The following is a 20,817-nucleotide window of genomic DNA, read 5'->3' as shown; positions in this document are numbered from 1 at the left end:
GCTGAGTGGCATTGAAATGCTTGAACAATAATTTGTAGGAAATACAATTATGAGTAGAAGTCATTAGTGGGAGTAAATGAATAGTTTGTTGGTTAACAGGTCAATGTTGAAAACCCAGAGTGATTAAACATTATACTAAATTACAAGTTAAGAGCATAACCATTTTTCATTTAAGTATATTTATAAATTATTGAGCCTTTTCAAATGTATTTTTATGTTTTTTGATTTGTGGTAGGGAAAGAAAAGCAGCCACTCAACCTGGGTTTCTTAAGAGTTCTGTGAAGTGAGGTGACTCATGGTGAAATGTGTACAATGTGCACTTCATCAGAGAAGCAGTCAGTCCACCTTCTGTGGCATTTAAATAACATTTAGGAAGTAAGGAATATAATTTTTTGACTAGCACAGATGATTGCATACAGTTAATTTCCATATAGATATCCCCAGAGGCCAGGAATTCCACTCTGTGTCTAGTTCTTTAGTTCTTGATTCAGAAGAGTCAGTTTCAGAACTTGGTGCTGACATCTCATTGCTGTGTAATCTTGTCCTCGAAGCATCTTTTTTTTTTTAATTTTTTTTTAATTTTATTTATTCATTTTTAGAGAGGACAGAGAGAGGGAGAGAGATAGATAGAGAGGGCGAGAGAGGAGAGAGACAGAGAGAGAGAGAGAAGGGGGAGGAGCTGGAAGCATCAACTCCCATATGTGCCTTGACCAGGCAAGCCCAGGGTTTCGAACCGACAACCTCAGCATTTCCAGGTCAACGCTTTATCCACTGCGCCACCACAGGTCAGGCCTCCTCAAAGCATCTTAACTTCCTAATCTGTATAATCTGTTAAAAGAAAAATAAAAAACAGAAACAATTCTTACTTTACAATAAAACTACTTAGCACAAGTTGGTTCATTCTAAGTTCTTAATACATGTTTTGTTTTCTTGTGGTGGTTTTGACAGATTAGATATTATATACTCATTAGAGTATATATCTGATGGAGGTTTGCAAATAAATGTCCAGAAAATAATATTCAAAATAGTTTAAATCTCTATAAATTATATATTAATCACAAGCCCAGGACCATGTTAGGAACTGTGATATATATTTTAAAAAATCATAAAGCAGTGGCCCTATATTCAAGGTGCTAACTGTCCATGTGAGGGGTTAAGATACATGAACTGTAATAATTATAGATTAGCTTAGTACTGCCTGACCAGTGATGGCACAGTGGGTAGAGCATTCACCCAGGATGCGGAAGTCCCCATTTCAAAACCCGGAAGTTTTTGGCTGGAGTGTGGGCTTCTTGGCTTGAGTCCAAAGGGTGCTGGATTGAGCAAGGGGTCACTGGTCCAGCTTGAGCCCCCCAGTCAAGGCACATATAAGAAGCAGTCAATAAACAACAAAAGTGAAGCAACTATGAGTTGATGCTTTTCATCTCTTTCCTCCCTCCCTCCCTCCCTCCCTCTTTCTCTCTCTCAAAAAAAAGAATAACAATGCTGAAATATATGGTGCTATGGTTACATAACTTTAATCTCCTCAGGCCTCTTTATGCTTGCTCAGCCTGTGGATATTTCAATGGTGGTCCCCAAAATTTTACTGCCTGCCTCCCCCAACTTTCACAGAAACTTCCGTCTTTTTCAATATTTCTGCCTGCTTGTTATAGGTATTCTCCTGATATATATATTTCATGTATGTTCATCAACTAGTCTGTCTGTCACAGTTACCATGTGGCATCTTTTGTGCACTTTTCTTGGCTTTCTTGGTCATTGTCCTCCACTTAGGAAGGGGTTGAGGGCTGTCTCATCCCAGCCCCTCTGTGCACACCTGCTATGAGAGTACTGAACACATGGGTGCTAAGGGTGTAGGCTTGCGTTGCTGCTCAGGTGGTCTGACCCTTGGGTGTAGGAGTGTGCTGTGTCCCACGATGTAACATGGTGACCTCCTCTCTCTGCCACTCAGGGTCCTGTCTAATCACCTGGACACCAAAACTTTGGAGAGGCTGTTTCTCAATTACTTGGTCATGATTTTCCTCATTCAATACATATTTATTTATTTATATTTTTTTCTTAACTGAGAAGTGGGGAGGCAGAGAGAAGGCTCCCATATGCGCTCTGACTGGGATCCATCCAGCAAGCCCCCTACCTGGCGATGCTCCACCCATCTGGGGCCATTGCGTCATTGCTCAGCAACCAGGATACACTGTATTTTATCACCTGAGGTGAAGCCATGGAGCCATCCTCAGAACCTGGGGCCGACTTGCTCCGACTGTACCATGGCTGTGGGAGAGGAAGAGAAAGACAGAGTTAAAAAAGAGAGGGTGAGGGGTGGAGAAGCAGATGATCACTTCTGTGTGTCCTGACCAGAATCAAACCTGGGACATCCACACACCAGGTCAATACTCTATCACTGAGCCAACCAGCCAGGGCCAATATATATATTTGTTGAACAACTATTATATGATAGATACTGTGTTAGGCATTGGTGCTATCATGGTTAGCAAATATAGGTATAACTCTTCCTGTCATGTTTAACAGGGGAGACAAACAGAATAATAAAGGTCAAATTGCAGTGTGTCAAGTGCTGGAAAGGAGAGAGGAACATCGTGATGGAAGGATTTAACATAGTTAGGAAGTCTCAGAGGCTTTTCTGAGGAATCAAGTTCAACATCATTCTGAAGAATGAGGCGAGTGAGTTGATGAGAGAATCCAACAGAGGAGCGTCGGGTGTGGTATCCATCTGGAGAGTTCCTTCAGGTTCTTTTTTAGGTTCAGTGGCCCTTGCAGTCAGGAGAGAGAACCAATCCCTGAGCCAGATCCCGTGCTCCTTCTCTCTCTTTTTCTCAACTGCTCCTTGTAAGCGTCTTCACCTGTGTTGGAACAACTCTCCCAAATGGCCCATAAACTAGTCAGACATGCTTGATCATGCCTAAATCTCAGATGTACAGAGACCTTTTGTATAAGTGAGACTCTACAGCTCTACAGTGTCTACAGGAGGAGGTGGACATCGGCATGGGTTGAAGAGCTGCCCAAAATCCAGCGCAGCTTAAGCTGCGTTTTGGAGGAATAGGTGACGTCAGGAGAGCTGGGCACACAGGTGGAAGGGACAGAAGGAGCACAGGGATGGAGGTAAGAATGACCCTCTTAAATGAGAAAAGATAAAGAGACTGGGCTTCCTGGAATGGCGAGTGTGTTAAGGGGTCAGAGGCCATAAAGTAGGATCAAATTATGGAGGGTGTTAAAAGTCAGGAAGGGAATTTGGCACTTTGTTACTGAGTACTGTAAACAGATATTTCCTGTTAAGAGACAAAGAAGGGACGTAGTTGAAATACCTTAGCAAAGTTAAAACAAGCAAACAATGCAGAATAGCCAGAAGAGTAAAAGCGAGATGCAGAGAATCGGACTCAGCTGGTTATTATAATTATTTTGACATTCTTGAATCTAAGGTGATGATAGCTCACCCAAATGTCAATATTTACTACGTAACTAGAAATACAAGGCTGACACCCATAAAACATGCAGGCTTGATGTGTTAGTCATATTTTTGCAATTAGAGTAAATAAATTATGAGATTATTTTACTACTTTCTAGAGATTCTATCAACATTTGAAAGGACATGAAGATATGTAAATAACTAAAAATATACTTCAAATATTCTCTGATTTCTTTTCATTCATTCAATTAAGAATGATTAGTTGAGAAATGTCTTTGTTCCCCCCCCCCCCTTGGTTCTGCCGTGAGTGGCTTATACATCGGTAGGTGCGTAGTAGGTGTTTGTTGCATACTGAATGTTGTGAACAATTGATCACAGATTTTAATGGCATTTTGCCTTTGATAAATATTTTCTATGCTCTTTAGAGATTTTCCTGTGTAGACATTGAAGAACCAATCACAGAAACTCACATATACATATTTGCATATACATATAAATAAACTATTTCATCTTCTTGTTCCCAAAGGTTAAAACAAACAAAGAATAAAATTTAAATTATTTTCTTATCGGATGATTTATGTCTTAATTTTTACCTGCCCTATAATTAGAAATTTTGAACTCCATAAGTGTTTTTTTAAGATAAAATTATTGCCCAAGCAAACTTTAGAAATTATATCATTAACCCAGAGACCTTTCTAAGCCTAGAACAACATTATTGGTATAAGCGCCCATATACACACCAACAAATAAATAGAGAAGTTTAAAATACTTTGCAAATGATTTATTGTTGGCCACCTCTGTAGTTAGACATTCAAGTATTATTATGTTACTCCAGTGCAACAAGGGAGGACAGCAAGTTGCTGTGGGCTAAAGGTAAATTATGATCTGTTGCAAAGGAGGCAGGCAATGTACTGAGGAGGGAAGAAGGGGCGGGGAGTTAGCCATGTGTCTTCCGAAGTATTGCGTCAGATAATGCCTTGAAAAAAGTCTTTGCCTTGACCCTCACTGGGAATGGCCGGAGTAAATTGAGAGACTGATGGCCTTCTTGAATCTTTGATCGTGAAGAAGAAGCACATTGGTCTGGGGGACCAGCTGGAGGCTGTGGATTCTTGAACATTGACCACGGTGTCTAGAAACAAGAGCTACCTTTCAATTTTGCACAGCAGTCCTGTGTTGAATACACCCAGTTTTAGCGTTTGAAAGGAGCATTTAATACACCATGATTTGGGACAACCAGTCTGAGGTAATTCTGATTTTATAATCTAACATGATTTGTAAAGTGGTCTGAAGTCTTCAGATTAGAAATTCATTATGAACTTCTAATAGCTATTTGTTTTTATTTGGGATAAGAAAGAGGTGGTAAAATTACGTACTCAGAACACAGAGTGATGTGGGGAAGGAAGAACAAAGACAAAAATTGTGGGTCTACTATGTGACAAGATCCAGCTGCATGTTTCATAAATATTACTTTATTGAATCCTAAAACCCTCTGGGCGTGGCCTTGCTACTTCTGCTAACTGAGGAAACTGAAGCCCACTCTTGAGTTTATTACCCAAAGAAACATGGTTAGAATATGGCAATACTGCGATCCAGTTGGGAGTTTAGTCTGACTTCAGTTCCTTTGCACCGTGCGACTCCCAATCCTGGATTGCTACGATGTGACAGATTAAAAAAAAATACCCCCAAAAGTGAAGGCATTCTTGCTCATCGAGCTTAAAACTTGCTTTTTCAGGTTCTTGTCCACAGGATTCTTTGGCTGAGCAATACCACATTTGTATTAACTATTCCAACATCTAAAGGCGAATTTTCCTCTGACCGCTTCAGGTTCCCTACCAGAAGTCATCGTCACCCACCTTCGAGCTGCTGCCTATGCTCAGGACACAGTGGTGGCTCTAGAAGATGCCGTGGACTGGCACTCCGGGGATGAAGTTGTCATTATCAGTGGAATGGGTGTTGAAGGTGCCAAACCCATGGAAGAGATTGTCATTGTGGACACCGTACACCATACAGACCTCCATCTGCGATCACCCTTGAGGTACTGAGTGACAGTTTGGGTCCATTTAGATGGAAGAGAGGGGTTCTTAACTAGTGTCTGGACATGCTTTTGTCTTTCAATAATAAATGTTCAATTAAATAATGCTGGACATTTTGGCAAAAAAAATAGAAAGCATGTACTGTTTTGAAGATTTATACTTCTTAAGTAAGTTTCTCCTGAAGACTCTAGAATTTCCAAATTATAACAGGTAGTCAGTACAAAGTAAGTATAGTTCCTGTGTTCTTGATTTTCATATACTTGTTCACTCTTCTGTATTTGAGTTTCTAAAGAAATAGACCCCCCACAATGGAGTGAGTCTAGTGGTTTGCTATTCCTTCCTAATCAGATTTAGAATATTGTCTACAACTTTTTTCTTGTCTTTTTTTTTTTAGATATTCCCACAACTTCACAGAGGACTGGGTGGCTGGAGAGCACCGTGTGTCAAAGGGCACAGTGGCCTTGCTCAGCAGGAGTATTACCATCCGGGGAAATCTCACCAGTGAGAGGACACAGCGCCTCGCTTCATGCCAGGAGGCGAACGCTTCAGAAGGTAGAAAAGGATTTTCCTGGGAAGTCCAATGAGTGAAAAAGAATGTTCTCCCTGTCAAATGATATGTGGCATTGTTGACTTTTTTCAAAATAGAGTAAACCCTTCACGTTTGCATGTCCATAATATTCTGCAGTATTCAGAACGCTCTTGACAAATTGCCATTTCATCTCCTGCCCTCACAACCTTGTGAAAGAGATGGACAACAGTTTTCCCTTGAGAAATTAGTTATTTCTTTTGGAAATAAAGTTCTGTTAAAGAATCAAAACTGAAGGGTTGAATTAAATTTCAAGGTTAGATGTTATAGTGTTGTCTTCACTCTGACTCCAAGGCCTATCTAAAATTCTCAGGAAAACTGTCATGAATACAGGGAGCACATTCTTACTGATGAGCCTGGTCTTCCCCTTCCCTCCCTTCCGCCTCCATTTCTGGAGTTTGTTTTCTGAGTGAACTACCACATACTTTAAGTAAGTGATTGAAAAAGTCCAATTTATCTTCTAGAAGAATAACAGGCACTGAATCACACTGATGTGCCTATTAAACATCTATTTCAGGGATGGTTAGTTTAGTAGGTTATGTTTTGGTTTCTCAGGCTGTAGATTATGAGGCTTTCACATGTTGTGAAGACATCATTTGTCAACTTTGGTCCAGGATGGTGTGGGTGTCAAGGATGACTTCCAGGCATGAGCTCTGGATGGATGATGAGGCTATTTATTGAGATGGGAAGAGGAACAGATTTGGGGATGGGAGGGTAGAAATCGTGAGTCTAATGTTGTACATGTCAAGTCTGAGATAGCAGGCATCTGAGTTGAGATGTCAGGTAGTGTCCAGAGCCTGGACGAAACGTCGAATGGAGTTCAAGATTTGAGTCACTTCTACATATAGATACATGTGGGTATAATGCTGGGATGTATTTGGGAGAGAAGGACCTTGACCCTATCCCCCCTACCACCACCACCTGGTCTTCTAGCTCGCAAATGTGTCATTCTGAAAAACATTTGGGTATAGTGAGTTAGAATCCAGTGACCGCCAACTTTAACAATTCTGCTGCATTGAGATCTGAGTTCTTTTCAAACACTTTGGGATTTCTCATACAGGTATTCTCAGATCAAATTGTGCAAAGCATTGCATTTGATCATATGGCAAGTGAAACCATGCTTTATCTTTTGGCCATGATAAATCTTTTAGTTTCTTAAAATGGGAGAAAAAAATCCCTGATTTCAGCACAACTCTTAAGCAATACTACAAAATTGTCAAAATAAAACAGAATTCATACCTCCACTAAAAAATATGTTATTCACCTCTTCTTTGTGTGGGGTTGAAGTATGAGAATAAGATAACTAAATATAATAATATGATCCTGACCACTTAAACATTTTATAGATCAATGACATCAAAATTGTGATAAATCAAACCCTGTAAAGCGCCTCTTCATTCACCCCTTATGTATTCATTCTCTGGGTGCTAGCAAATGGCTGGCCTTTGTCATTTGCTGTAGACTATTTACTGTGGAGTGGTACGTCATTCCATATAGGTAGCACTTGTTTGGTTTGTTAACATGGCTGATAAGGAGTCAATTCAGGACATGCTTTCTTAGCTCACACCTCCACGGGCCATGTGTTGGCAGAAGGTGTCCTGGATCCTGAAGTGACAGCACTTTGCAGCAATGGTCTCTATGTGCTTTGTTTATGCAGTTTGCTGTCCTCGCTGGGAAGGAGGCATTGATACAGGGCCTGCTCAGTTACTTCACCAGAGCCCTGTGCCATTTCTGCAGTGGCATTGCTGTCACCAAACTATAAAGCAGCAAAGTAAAGGGGAAGACCACTGGACAGTTTTAAGACTAAAAAGAGCCAAGAATGCATTCAGCACTCACATCTCATTCCCTGCAGCTCCCAACCACGAGAAGGTCATTCTATTGCACCCTCCCTCCAGGGGACCTTTTGGATTGAAATAAAGCATCTGTTTAGGTTGCCTTTGTGGGCTATCTTTGTGACAGTAATTAAGGTGATTGATTGGGGTAGGGACTGAAAATACTAGAATGAAGGCAACATCATGTCCTAGTTTTGGGATGTTTTAATTGATAATCCAAAAAAGAAGCAGCAAAGTAAAAGGAAAGTGGTATTATTAAATGAAATAAACCATAGTGCTTTGTCTTTTGCACCATCAGTGCCTTTCACCTGGGATGCGGGCCTAGAAGTGTGTCATCTATGCATCGGGTGCACTGACTTCCTTCTGTGTTTCAGGTCATTTGCAGCACTGTTTGTATTCCAAGAGTGAGAAGGTGCTGGGATCCAGGGACCTGGGGGCCAGAGTCATCGTTCAGTCTGCCCCTGGCGGGCCCAGCCGAGTGCAGTTGAAGGGAGTACAGTTCCGGGACCTGGGGCAAGCCTTCCATAGGCATCTGAACTCTCTAACCCTGGTGGGAGCTCTGAGAGGTAACGGGGTCCAGGCCTATGACTTCTCACTTTTCTCTCTTCTCTCATGTCAAGGCACGACATGCCAAGGGTCGTGATGGGTGATATGTGGGCTGTGGGGTCAGGGTTGGATAATTATGCTCTAGATCTATGCTCCTCAAACTTGAGTACACCTAGAAAAATCCTTGAGAAGCTGACTTAAATTTAAAGTTAGGGACCCTACCAAGACAAATTCTGTCTAAGGTTGGCCTAGGGATGTGAATTTTTAACAAGTGAGCCTTATGATTCTAGAACAAGTGGTCCAAGGAATCAACTTTGAGAAACATCTCTTGTAGGTACAACAGATTTGCAGCGAGCCACACCAATCCATGCTGTAATCCTACAACCACAGACAAATGACATTGAGTAGTATAAACAGTCAAAGCTGTGGTGGGCCAGCGCAGCCGAGAGCAGTTCTCTGTGATGCTGTCCTAACTCAGAGGAATCTCTGCCTAGAAAACTGGGGAGGATTGGGCTGAGAACCAGGCCACTTCTCCTGGGAACACAGAGCAGGCAGAGTGTGCAGATCTTGGCCAGAGCTGGAGAGACAGAAAGAGAGCAGGAAACCTCAAATGAAGGTGGGAACCACCAGGTGAAAAACAAGGTTAGAGTCAGAAAAGAAGACTCTGATCATATGTGCTGATGACGGTGCTGAAGCCAAAGTTTCAGGGTCATACTAGAATCGGGGGTAAAAACCCAAGCCCAGAGACCGACATGCTGAGAGTCAGAGAATGGGGCACAGACGTTAAGTCCCGAGGGCAGAAGCTTCCTATCTGAGTTAGCCTCCCACCCCTCAGCACCTCCAATACCCACACGTTCCAGCTTTGCCTTCCTCGGAAAGGGCGGTGCTCTGTGGGTGGTGCCTGACGAAGGACCTTAGGACACCCCTAGTGGTTCGTGGCCTTGAGAAATGCTAATTTCAGCAGACAAGGACAGAGCAATCTTTGAGGTCACTGAAGACAAAATCCTAGCTAGCCAGTAGCAACATTATTTTCCTCTCATTTGAAACCAACTGTATACCGAGAATACCTATTTATTCTGATGTCCCATTACTTCTCCCACTTTATTTATTTCTGACATCATTTAGGGGTACGGTTCCTAACACGGCTCTCTCCATAGTACATTACAGTGATCGGTATCTTTGTGCCCTTCTCTCTGGTGTTTTGGTCTCCCAGTGCTTAAAACGATGCAGAGTGTTTGATGTGGGGCTCGCTTCAGCATAAACAAGGATGGCAGTCACATAAGAGGACCCGCTGAACATATTCAAACCCTCCCTGGCCTCCTCTAGCCTCTGCTGCAGAGTAGTTGCCACACGTATCTATTTCTATATATTAGATTTATTTGAAAATGGGTTCAGTGATTTAAATAAAGGTTTGAAAAGCCCTGAGTTAATACGTTATCCCTTGTAGGTCTCTGTTAAAATGCAAGTGTGTTTTCTCGGAAGGGACAACATATTAACCCAGAAAGAGGTTATAAACTTCTGGCATGCTTGCCAAAGATCTTTTATTGTTTTATACCCCACAGGACCTCATGAGTCAGTGGCCATTTGCCCCCAACCACTCGAGTTAGGGAGTGCTGGAATCTTTGCTTGCTCCCTACTTTGAAAGGTTTACCGATACCCAAATTCAGTGGTGGGATTCGGCTGCTTTGCACCAGTTAGGCAGAACCGATACCTACCTACTCTTTTGTTGAGTTTGGCGAACTGATTGATAAACCGGCACTTGTAATCAGGGTTCTCTCTAAGGTGGGCGCCTGGGCAGCGCCCATTGTGGAAATCACACATTTACATTCCTTACTGTTTCTCAACATTCATCTGCGCAACAGCGTAGTCTAAGCTCCTGTCATCACATTCATTCTGTCCATGGGTGGAAAAGATCGCAAGTGAGGATGCCAGTCAAGATGCAGTCATCTTAAATGATAGTGTTACTGCTTTTTGTCAGGTATTAGTTAATATTTTTTCATTAATATTTTAAAACTCTTATCATCTAGTTTTGCACACCTCTTTTATTGTTCTTAAGTATTAAACGCATGAAATAGTAAACTACCTTCAGTATATCGTTTTTTATACTTAAAATGGTCATTAGGACAGAGAACAGGTTTTTAAATTATTTGAATCCCACCACTGCCAAAGTTTAACCCATCATAGCTCTATAATCACATTCGTACTTCTTGGTTGTTCAGCTGCAGTGATCCTATAGTGGTTTGGAGCCAGGAGAAGGCTACAGCAGGCCAGCAGGCTTCCTAAGGGGAGACGAGTGCGTTACCTTACTGGCCACTGAAGCGAGAGCGCCTAGTACCGGGTAGCTGAGCTCAAAGGAATGTGGAGGCCATCTGCCTATGGAGACATTATAGTTGAGAATATTCTGGACAGTCCCAATTTAAAAGTCAAATTATTCCATAAACCAAAATAATTTTTCTAACACTACAAATTTGACATCCATATTAATATCTTTCACTACCTGGAAATAATATAAAACTCTTTTTTTCAGGATTCATAATTTAATTATCCAAATGATGCATTTTTATTATTTTAATGTGAGTTTCCTCCATCAGATTGAAATAAAGATGCAGAACTTACTTAGTTTGTTCATCTTTATATCTCCCAATGCCCCCTTTCTGAAATATGCGATCTTTTTTCATTGTTGAGCCAGTCCGTATAAATTGATTTGGAGATCATAAAATATGCCCACAGAGCCAGGGGGGTGATTTTCCCAAATGCCAGTTCTTTTTACCGTAGTGTTGGGTACTTCCCCTGCCCTTCATACACCTGCCGTAGGCAAAGGTGAGATGAGTCATACTCAGGCCAACCTCTGGCTTTGCTGATGTTGAATTATAACCTTGTACACTGGAAAATTATGTAATGGGATTCAGCAATGTTACCCACATAAATTTAATGTTTTTACAGAAGAGAATCTCTGGTAATCTTAGGCCAACAGGTTAAATATTATTGCCCAGCAAGTTAAAAATATTACTCGCAGCTCAAAAAATAATAACTACGTCTCCTCCTGCCAGAGGCAATTTTCAAAGACCAAGGTTGGTCCATAAGCAGTACTCTTTCCACCGCCCTTAATTCTCTCTAGCGGCTGTCCACCATGTTGTGATGAGCATTAATATCAAGCGTGGTGGTAGTCAATTGGAAATCTTGACAGCCATTTCATCTTTTGTGGATAGTGATAGCCATTTCACTATCTCTTTCTCAGATCTTCTTCTTTCCCAACATTTGACCCTTGGATTGTATCATTTTTCTCATTGGTATTGTTTAGGCGCATTGGCTTAAGCTATCCATTTTAAAAATTTGATTTCTAATTCCAAATTTTCATTTCCTGAGTTTCAGCATTGTGTGACAGAATGTTCTTAGTTATATTATAGCTTGCTTTGGAGATGGTCTTCAGAGAGAGCAGAATCTGTGAAGCCGTTGATTCCCTTATGGTTTTTACCTTATTCTTTCTTTTATTTTTTTATTTTATTTTTTTGTATTTTTTTTTTCTGAAGCTGGAAACGGGGAGAGACAGTCAGACAGACTCCCGCATGCGCCCGACCGGGATCCACCTGGCACGCCCACCAGGGGGCGATGCTCTGCCCCTCCAGGATGTCGCTCTGCCATGACCAGAGCCACTCCAGCACCTGGGGCAGAGGCCAAGGAGCCATCCCCAGCGCCCGGGCCATCTTTGCTACAATGGAGCCTTGGCTGTGGGAGGGGAAGAGAGAGACAGAGAGGAAGGAGGGGGGGGGTGGAGAAGCAAATGGGCACTTCTCCTATGTGCCCCGGCCGGGAATCAAACCTGGGTCCCCTGCACGCCAGGCCGACACTCTACCACTGAGCCAACCAGCCAGGGCCTCCTTTATTTTATTTATTAAAAATTTTTTTTGTATTTTTCTGAAGCTGGAAACGGGGAGGCAGTCAGACTCCCGCATGTGCCCGACTGGGATCCACCCAGCATGCCCATCAGGGGGCGATGTTCTTCCCATCTGGGGTGTTGCTCTGTTGCAACCAGGGCCATTCTAGCACCTGAGGCAGAGGCCATGGAGCCATCCTCAGCGCCCGGGCCAACTTTGCTCCAATGGAGCCTTGGCTGTGGGAGGGGAAGAGAGAGACAGAGAGGAAGGAGAGGGGGAGGGGTGGAGAAGCAGATGGGCGCTTCTCCTGTGTTCCCTGGCTGGGAATCGAACCCGGGACTCCTGCATGCCAGGCCGACGCTCTACCACTGAACCAACTGGACAGCGCAACCTTATTTCCTATTCAGATTCCTGCATGCAGGGCTGCACAGTGTGGGGCTCATTCAGCAGAGGCCTCAGCATGTCCCAGACCTCGGGCCTGAAGGTGGAAAGGAATGTATTCTACAATATTTTCGGCCATGTACTGCTGGTGGGTAAGTGAAATGAGCTTGTTTAATTTGGGTATTCTATGTAAGACACAGTTTTTTAAAAAAAGAGCTATCCCAATATTTGAATTTCCAATTTACAAAAACTTTATGTTTTGCTCATTCGAAATAAGTCATATTTAAAATTTTTAAATTTAAATTTAGTTATCAGTGATTGGCTGACTAAGCTTTACTAATAAAAAACTGATCATTTAAAGGCGACATTTTAGTTCAGGTTAATAAATATATAATGGACAGTTTTAAAATTTACTGTCAGCAATTTTCACAATAGTTTAAAGTCACATAAATGTCTTTATACCATCTCATGGAATGTGAAATCTACGTGCTGGACAAGAAGTTAGAACTCTTGAATTCTGTTCTTAGCTGCCCCTGTGTTTTACTAAAGAAGCCCATGTTTCAGAATTTCCTAACTGGTCACTTGTATCTACTTCTTTTTCTCCTTAAGTTCATTCCCCTTGCAGAACCCAGAATTATCCTTTAAGATCTCAGATTGCATTATATCACTTATTTCATTAAGACCCTGTAAGAATTTCTTATTGCCCTTAGAATGCAATCTAAATTTCTTAACCTACCTTAAAGGACTCCCTTCCTAATTTTGCCTTTATTAACCTTTGTAAACTCATTGTGCTCTTTTTTTTCTCTCTCTACTCTAGCTATACTGACCTATTTTATTTTAATTTTTTCAAAAGACCATACTTTCTGCTGCCTCAGGGACTTTGCACAAGCTTTCCCCCCTCTATTCATGCCACTTATTTTTCTCCTGCAAGATTCTGAGTTTAAGCTCCTTTAGCACCAATCATTATTTATTGATTAAAAATTATATATATTTTAGATCATCAGATTAATGGCTTTTACCATCAGATTTCATGTGAACATTGTTTCCTTAGCATTAAGCAGATTAACTAGTGCATTGTTGTTATATTTGTTGAAAGAAATAAATGAATTAATGAACAAAAGATCTTTTGTTACATCAGCATAAAACAAATCAGAGGTTTTCACAAAAGTAAGACTATAACTGTATTTGTTAAATAGTGTTTTATATTTAAATTAATTCTATGATATCATTAGTGTGAAAATGTAAATGTTTCATTTAAGAACAATCTGTTTAAGATAAACGCTATAAAGGGTCTAATCCTGAGAGGGAAACTGTTTAAATGAGAAAATATGGATCATATAAACTTGCTTTAAAATATATCCCAGCCCTAAAAGGCAAAGAGCTTTGGACAAAAATAAAAAAAGCGATCAGGTATATGAAAATCTTTTTATTGAGAAAAGACAGCTACAGTATAGTCAAACCAACAGATGGAGGATTAATTTTTTTAATTCTTACTTTAAAAAAATACTTTCCTTTCTTCCCCTCACCCCTTATAGTTTTTATTTTTAATTTTTAAAAAATGTATTGATTGATTTTTAGAGAGAGAGAGTGAAACATCAATTTGTTGTCCAATCATTTATGCACTCATTGTTTTGTTATTGAACCCTCACCCTTGACATATCCGGATGATGTTCTAACCATCTGAGCTACCCAGCCAGGGCTGTTTATTCTTGCCTCTATCTATGTAAGGGAAAAGTTGGCTGAAACCTGGAGTAGAAATTCAGGAAGGAACCCTAACGACATTATCTTAGGAGAAAACAATGATATGGAATAGACATGAACTAGGCAAGGAAGAAAACCTGCAGGAGGAATTGAGTCATTAGTGCTTGGATATTATGAATTGGCTGCTCTTGACATCTATTGTAGTGTAGAGGAAGAAAATAGAATATTTGTTTATTAGTGCCTTATAGATAAAGTACTCATATCATGAAAAAAGGGATTTGCAAATACAGACTTGTGAAATGACATGGGAAGCCGGATACCTCAAGACCTAGAAAGAGGGTCTGTGGGCTGCTTTCTATTGATGCCATGTAGGTAGCGAATCTCTTTCTATCTGTATCCTGGCCCATGCTCTCATTCTCCTTTATTCCAAATCTCAGTGGGTTGGGTGTGAAAGTCTCAGGTACTCTCCAGCCTGTTCCTCCAGGACATCGCTGATCTTCCAGGGGAAGCGAGGGCCACATAGGTAGCTGGTGGCCCATTTGAACCGCTAGAGATGGGTCTGGAGCTGACACAAGGGTGTGTGGCATTTAACTGTGACGACATTCACCTAGCGTCTTGCTAAGAAGTAAAATATCCTTGAAATGAACTTCTGATCCATAATACTCTAGAACTAAAAAGTCCATATAATCTGTATCTCTTTGGTTCATAGATAAAAACACAAAAACAAAATCAAAACGAGCCATACCCCAAAGAAAAAACAGTATTGCATTGTTCCTCATTTCCCTGGGTGGCCTGAATTGTGCTGAGATAACATGGTCTTTTGTTCTCAGATACATACATGGGGACAAGATATACCCCTTGGGAAGCTATTCTTAAAAGAAAAGATTGTAAATATGTTCATTGTTCTAAAATCTGTTATAATCCATTTAAGTTATTGTACATTTTATAGATAGGCTTGAAGGAAGAATGTTAGATAGCTTAAATTTGTTGAACATAGTAAAAGTTTTGTATACATATATACGTATAGATGCATTATGTGAATCATAATGTGTGTTAGTAGAAATAAGAGTGTTGAGTTGTATAAATTTTTAAATTATGCTTGTGAATCCCTTGGCTTTAATTGATCTTTTCTTAAATCAGGTGAGTCAGAACAAGGAACTGTAATAAGAAATAATGTGATCATCAGTGTTTCTGGCGCCGAAGGACTCTCCAGTCCTGAAATGTTGACACCGTCTGGTGTTTATATCCGCAGCCCCACCAATGTCATAGAGGTAAGACCTTCCTCAGTGAGGTCAGAGCTAAGATGGCATGCATCCCGATTCAGAGGTTCTTTGGCGTGGCAGCATCAGTGCTGAGGAAGAAAATGTTTACTTGCTGCGCACTGGTATTGAGAAACTGTGAGTTTTGTATTAAACAAGCACTTTAGGATAAATATAAGCATTTCTCAGAATTCCTGGGAACGCTTTCTGAAGCAACATCTATATGGAGCAAACAAACTGGATGCTGATTCTTTTCTGCTGGATGCTGATTCTTTTCTGGGTAAATTAATGCAAATAGAATAGCTTCCTGAGCTATCCGCTGTGGTGCTGATTTTTGTCTGAGTTCCAATGTTAATTACCTAATAAATCTTTATCACCGTATTAATGTGATTACATTGCTGCCCTTTAAGTATGTTCAAAACTGAGGGTCAATAAAGTCAAGAAGTGTGTAAATCATGTCACATTCCAGGATGAATGACATATACTCTGGTGGCCTTGGTATTTTTTCCCATTATTTACTGCAACTTAATATTACCTTTTCTTGGTAAATGTCTCCCTAAACACTTTAAGAAGTTAATTTTTCTAGAACAGTTCAACATAGGTCTGTGAATGAGGAAGTGCATCAGAGCAGTGGGGAGGCTGTTAGTTTTCCCTTTTCCGATGGTGTCATCCCGTGGACACCCCACTCTTCCGGGACACGCCTCCGAGCATCTGCCGTGTCCTCACAATTAGGTCAGGTTTCTGAGGAACTGAGGAAACAGATATCTCTGTCTATCTCTGATCCTCTGTTTGGAATTACATTTAGCTGAATAACCCCTAATAAAAGTTGTGGTTATCTCTGCAACCCTTCTCCAGACTCTTACATTTCTTTCCAGGCACAGCGCTTGCACATCATTGCTGGTGCCTAACGAGGGCAGTTGATACGCCATGGGATGAAGGCAGCCAAACTCCAGACCCAGAACAATGAGAGTGGCATTTGACTTGGTGACTGCAGGGCTGGTTGTGTAGCTATGCCAGCAAGCTTTGTAGACTACAGAACGATGTTTCTACGTACATTCTTGGGTAGCAGAATCTTGACTACATTGAACTATCTAGAGGTCAATGTACCCTCAGGGTTCCACAGCTCAGCTTCCTGCATGAGGCTGAGTGTATTGAATGACAGGGTGCTATTCATTTGAATTTGCTTTGTTGGGTAGCAGTGCCCTCCTGGGCAAGTGTCTTGGCCACTAGCCAACCATAAGAAGAATTGAACTGGCTATAGATATATAGGTACAGAGAACCAGCTGCCATCTAAAAAGCTGATAGGTCACCTGAGCCTTTGCAGTCTGAGCTATGAAACAGAGCTCAGCAATAGAAAAACTGAGACCAAACATTTTGTTCCCCATTAGTGACTTCCACGTCCATTCCTTTACTTTCTTCCTCTTATCTCTTGTTTACAGATTCCTTTTAAAAAACTACAGTGCAAATGTTTTGAGAATGAGGTTTCAGTTTAAGCCAGTAGTGTAGATTCATTAAGTATAGTCATAGGTGTATTGCTGACACTTTCTTCAATGACCTTAAAATTCTGTAATCCCCTTTTCAGTAGCTTGTTCACTTTTAGACTCCAACACAAAATTGGAAACACAGTCATTTCTCAGTACAAATTAATTGAATATAATGAATGAATCAATGCAGGTATAATTACAGAACCAAAGCATGAGGCGGGAAGAAAAAGGAAAGTATGGAATAGGTTCCAAGATCCTACAATCATTTTGATATCTGAAAAAGAAGCTATCTAATCAGTGACAGCATTTAAATCCTGTGGGCCTCATCTCTCAGTGTGAAATCTTACGTGGTCCACTCCAGGCTTTCCGCTGTGTCCCTGGTACTCTGCTCTGCTGTCTTTTTTGTAGTCGATTGTCTAGAACGTGCTGTTACCAAGGGTAGAGTTGATAACTGGGCATATGTGGCAAAAACCTCAGAATTATGAGCTTCTATGGACCCTTAGGGCCAAAGAAGGTCATTGCAGTCATAGGACAAGCAGTAAGTTAGTGTTAACTAAGTGTGTCCTATGTGGACAATACAGAGAGTACTTAGATAATATATTTTAGAAATACACCTTTATTGAGAGTGATAATAAAGAGGCTACACTAACAGTGATATGTGGCATGTGTGAGTGTGTATGTGTGTGTGTAATATGTGGAACAGAAAGAGATGTGGGAGAAAAGAGCACCTTCCTCCAGGGTTGTTCTGTATTCAAGAAACACACCTTGTTCTGAGGAACTGTTTTATGATGGTGACTCTTATGCTTTTCTGAGTGAGTGGTTTAGAGTCCAACGGACTCTTAACGGAATGTAGTCAGGCTTTGTGTGTGCGCAGTATTTTGATCCCTTCTCCTGCCTTGTTTTTCAGTTTTCTGACAGTCTGGCAAAATATTTTTTAAAGCCACTGTATTACTGTTATTAATTAGGATTTTTCTTTAAAAAATTTTTAAACTCAGAAAAAAGTGTCACTATTCATGTATGACCTTCACCCATTTTCCTCCAGTGCTAATGTACCCATACCATTGCCATAGAGCAATAGCAAAATCAAGAAATTGGCATTGGGACAATGTCATTAACTAAAGTAAAGCCCTTATTTAGATTTGAAGAAGACAGCCCAGTCCTAATGCCAGAGCACCCAACCCTGAATACCTACACTCTCTGTCCCGCATACTCGAGTCTCCCCTGCACTCTCTCTCCCGCATACTTGAGTCTCCCTGTGCACTCTCTCTCCCGCATACTTGAGTCTCCCCTGCGCTCTCTGGCTGGGCAGGCAGAGCACCCAGCCCTGAATACCTGCACTCTCTCCCGCATACTCGAGTCCCCCCTGCACTCTCTGGCTGGGCAGGCAGCAGGGAACAAACAGAGTGGATCCTTAAGCCTTTGCCATGGTTTGTGGTTGGACGTTATTTCCGAGTTGCCCTGACTCAGAGCCTAGGATACATAGCCACAGCATAGCAAATTTTCCTTGACTTCCAGTCAGTCATCTGTACAGATGACTCACCTTCAACCCTGCATAGTACAGAGGGATTTCAAATGTGATATTCCTTTTAGTTTTCATAGCTACAAGTGGTCTGCCTGCTTCCCTGCCCAGGCTGCAGCTGACCCAGTCCGGGGAGAAGCCAAAGCTAAGCATTGTACTTTCATGCTAGTGAGGACTCTGGGGACGTGTGGTATTCTGTTCACTCCTCAGACAGGGCTTTGCTGTGCTTTCCAAACACAGTTTGGTGGTGGTTCTGCATGCATTACCTGCAGCCCCCGTACCTCCATTTCCAGCTGTCTTCCCTAGGCTGCTGCAGAGCTCTGCATCCCTGACTCCTTCTAGGGCCTCCATCTCTGCAGTATGCATCGCCTGTGTCAGCCTCAGGCTAGAAGATCTGTGCTCTCAAACACTGAGGGCCTGGCCCCTTCCAGAGCCCCAGAGAACCCCGTGTTCATGGCGGCGTTGGCAATTTCCTATGACCAGACTCTTGTTTAGGATAGCCCACGGAAAAATCCTGAAGACGAGCCCTTTGGAAACACCCATTTAATCTGAGGGGAATTTGTTCTGGTTTGTGAATCAATTTTGTAAGGAGCTCTGTGTTTAAAGGCCCACTTTCAGTGGCCTTGCTCTCCCCACTCAATAGCTAATGTATATTTAAGAGCTGCCTGAAGGGTTAACTTGCTTTTTTTTTTTTCCCCTCCCTAGTAACTATAGATGCACACCTCAAGGAGCTGGCTTACTTGAGCAGTTAATTTCTCTCTGGAATTTCTCTTGCTTGAATGTCCATAATACATTGACTTCCGCAAAAAATTGATTTCCACACGAAATTCCCTGCTTGCCTTAAACCCTTCCCCACAAGCCGCCGGCTGACTGCATAAATATGCGGATTTTCCTCATGAATCATTGGTAGCATACCCAATTGCAATGGAGAGTGAAAAGGGCTGGGAAGTAATGCGATGTGACCGTTCAAGTGCCTCTTTTGTAAGAGAGCTTCTCTTGATCGGCTAACAGAAGACCAAGGTTGGAGTATCCTGCCCATCTATAAATGTACTTGGGAAACATTTATATATGATCACCCAGATGCTTTGTAAATACTAATGACATGAGGGCAGGCAATTCAACAAATCTATTCATTTACTCAAAATATGTGCTCTTTGAGTCCCTGTCTGGCAAGGATGATGAATAAGGAGGTAGCCCTTGCAATATATACTTTGAATGTTTGAACGTTGCCCCTCCTGGTTCAGTCTTAGTAATGAACTACCATTTCAATGGTCATAAACTAGAGGTATATATCCAACTGAGGTAATCACTTCCAGCCTCAGCCTGGCTCATTGTTGGTATCCATGCAGGAAAGGGGCTGTTTAAGAAGCCCCCACTTCCTAACCCTCAGTTTTTGTATACCCATGACCTTTCCTATGGCTCATGGGTATGGCTGAGGACACAGCCACAGGAAACTGGCTACGTGGAAGGGGAAGCTTCATATGTAATTCCACGAGGAAGTTTCCAGTTGTGTAATCATAACTGAAAATCAACAGCTGTTTAGTTCCTTGCATCCCTGGGAAGGCTGAAGAGATGTAGTGGGTACTGGTGTCTGCCAACCCAGTGACAGCAATTCTTCCTGAAGTCAAGAGTCATGAGTGAATGTCCGATTTCCTAGCAGGAGGATAGAACTGAGACCGTGGGTTCAATGCTAATGAATGTTCTTTCTGGAAATGCCTAATGCTGGATTTGATTGTTTAAAAAGAGATTAATACCCTCCTAGTGGAGACTGTCAAAAGCATTTTTACTGTGATTAACCATGATTTTATATTTAGGTTGGTATTTCCAGCAACATCTGGAGATAGGATACTGGAAGGGAGATGTGAATTATTTTGAGAACACATAGACCGGGGTTCCTTAACTGTGGCAGTAGTAACATTTGGGGTTATGTAATACTGTGGCGAGAGGCTGTCTCTGTATAGCAGCATCCCTGCTCTCAACCCCTTGAATGCTAGTAGCATCCTGCTACCTGAGTTATGACCACCAAAAATATCTTTAGAGATTTGCAAATGCTCTCTCTGGGGAACAGAAGCACCCCTGATTGACAGCCACCTCTCTAGGCTATGCTACCTCATGATAAGTGGAGTCTTAGCAAAGGCCCTGGTTCCTTGAAGTTAAGTTAGCATCTTCAGTAGTAATTCAAC

General features: G+C 41.6%; 1 protein-coding gene across 6 annotated transcripts in view; it reads left to right on the top strand.

Moving 5' to 3' along the window:
- The window catches only part of PKHD1 (PKHD1 ciliary IPT domain containing fibrocystin/polyductin), a 495,803-nt gene that overhangs the window by 190,056 nt on the left and 284,930 nt on the right, over window positions 1-20,817 (top strand). For all 6 annotated transcript variants that reach the window (XR_010728191.1, XM_066252548.1, XM_066252523.1 and 3 more), the window contains 5 exons: window positions 5,243-5,453; window positions 5,846-6,003; window positions 8,244-8,435; window positions 12,698-12,823; window positions 15,513-15,643. Coding sequence is in view for 5 of the 6 variants with exons in the window: in XM_066252548.1 (XP_066108645.1) it covers window positions 5,243-5,453; window positions 5,846-6,003; window positions 8,244-8,435; window positions 12,698-12,823; window positions 15,513-15,643 (818 nt within the window). In the remaining variant the exon portion in view is untranslated. The remainder of the gene's footprint in view (window positions 1-5,242; window positions 5,454-5,845; window positions 6,004-8,243; window positions 8,436-12,697; window positions 12,824-15,512; window positions 15,644-20,817) is intronic.

Source organism: Saccopteryx bilineata, chromosome 1, assembly GCF_036850765.1.
Source record: "Saccopteryx bilineata isolate mSacBil1 chromosome 1, mSacBil1_pri_phased_curated, whole genome shotgun sequence".
NCBI lineage: Eukaryota > Metazoa > Chordata > Mammalia > Chiroptera > Emballonuridae > Saccopteryx > Saccopteryx bilineata.
The sequence above is the reverse complement of the archived record's forward strand: the minus strand, read 5'-3'. Positions and strand labels throughout refer to the sequence as shown.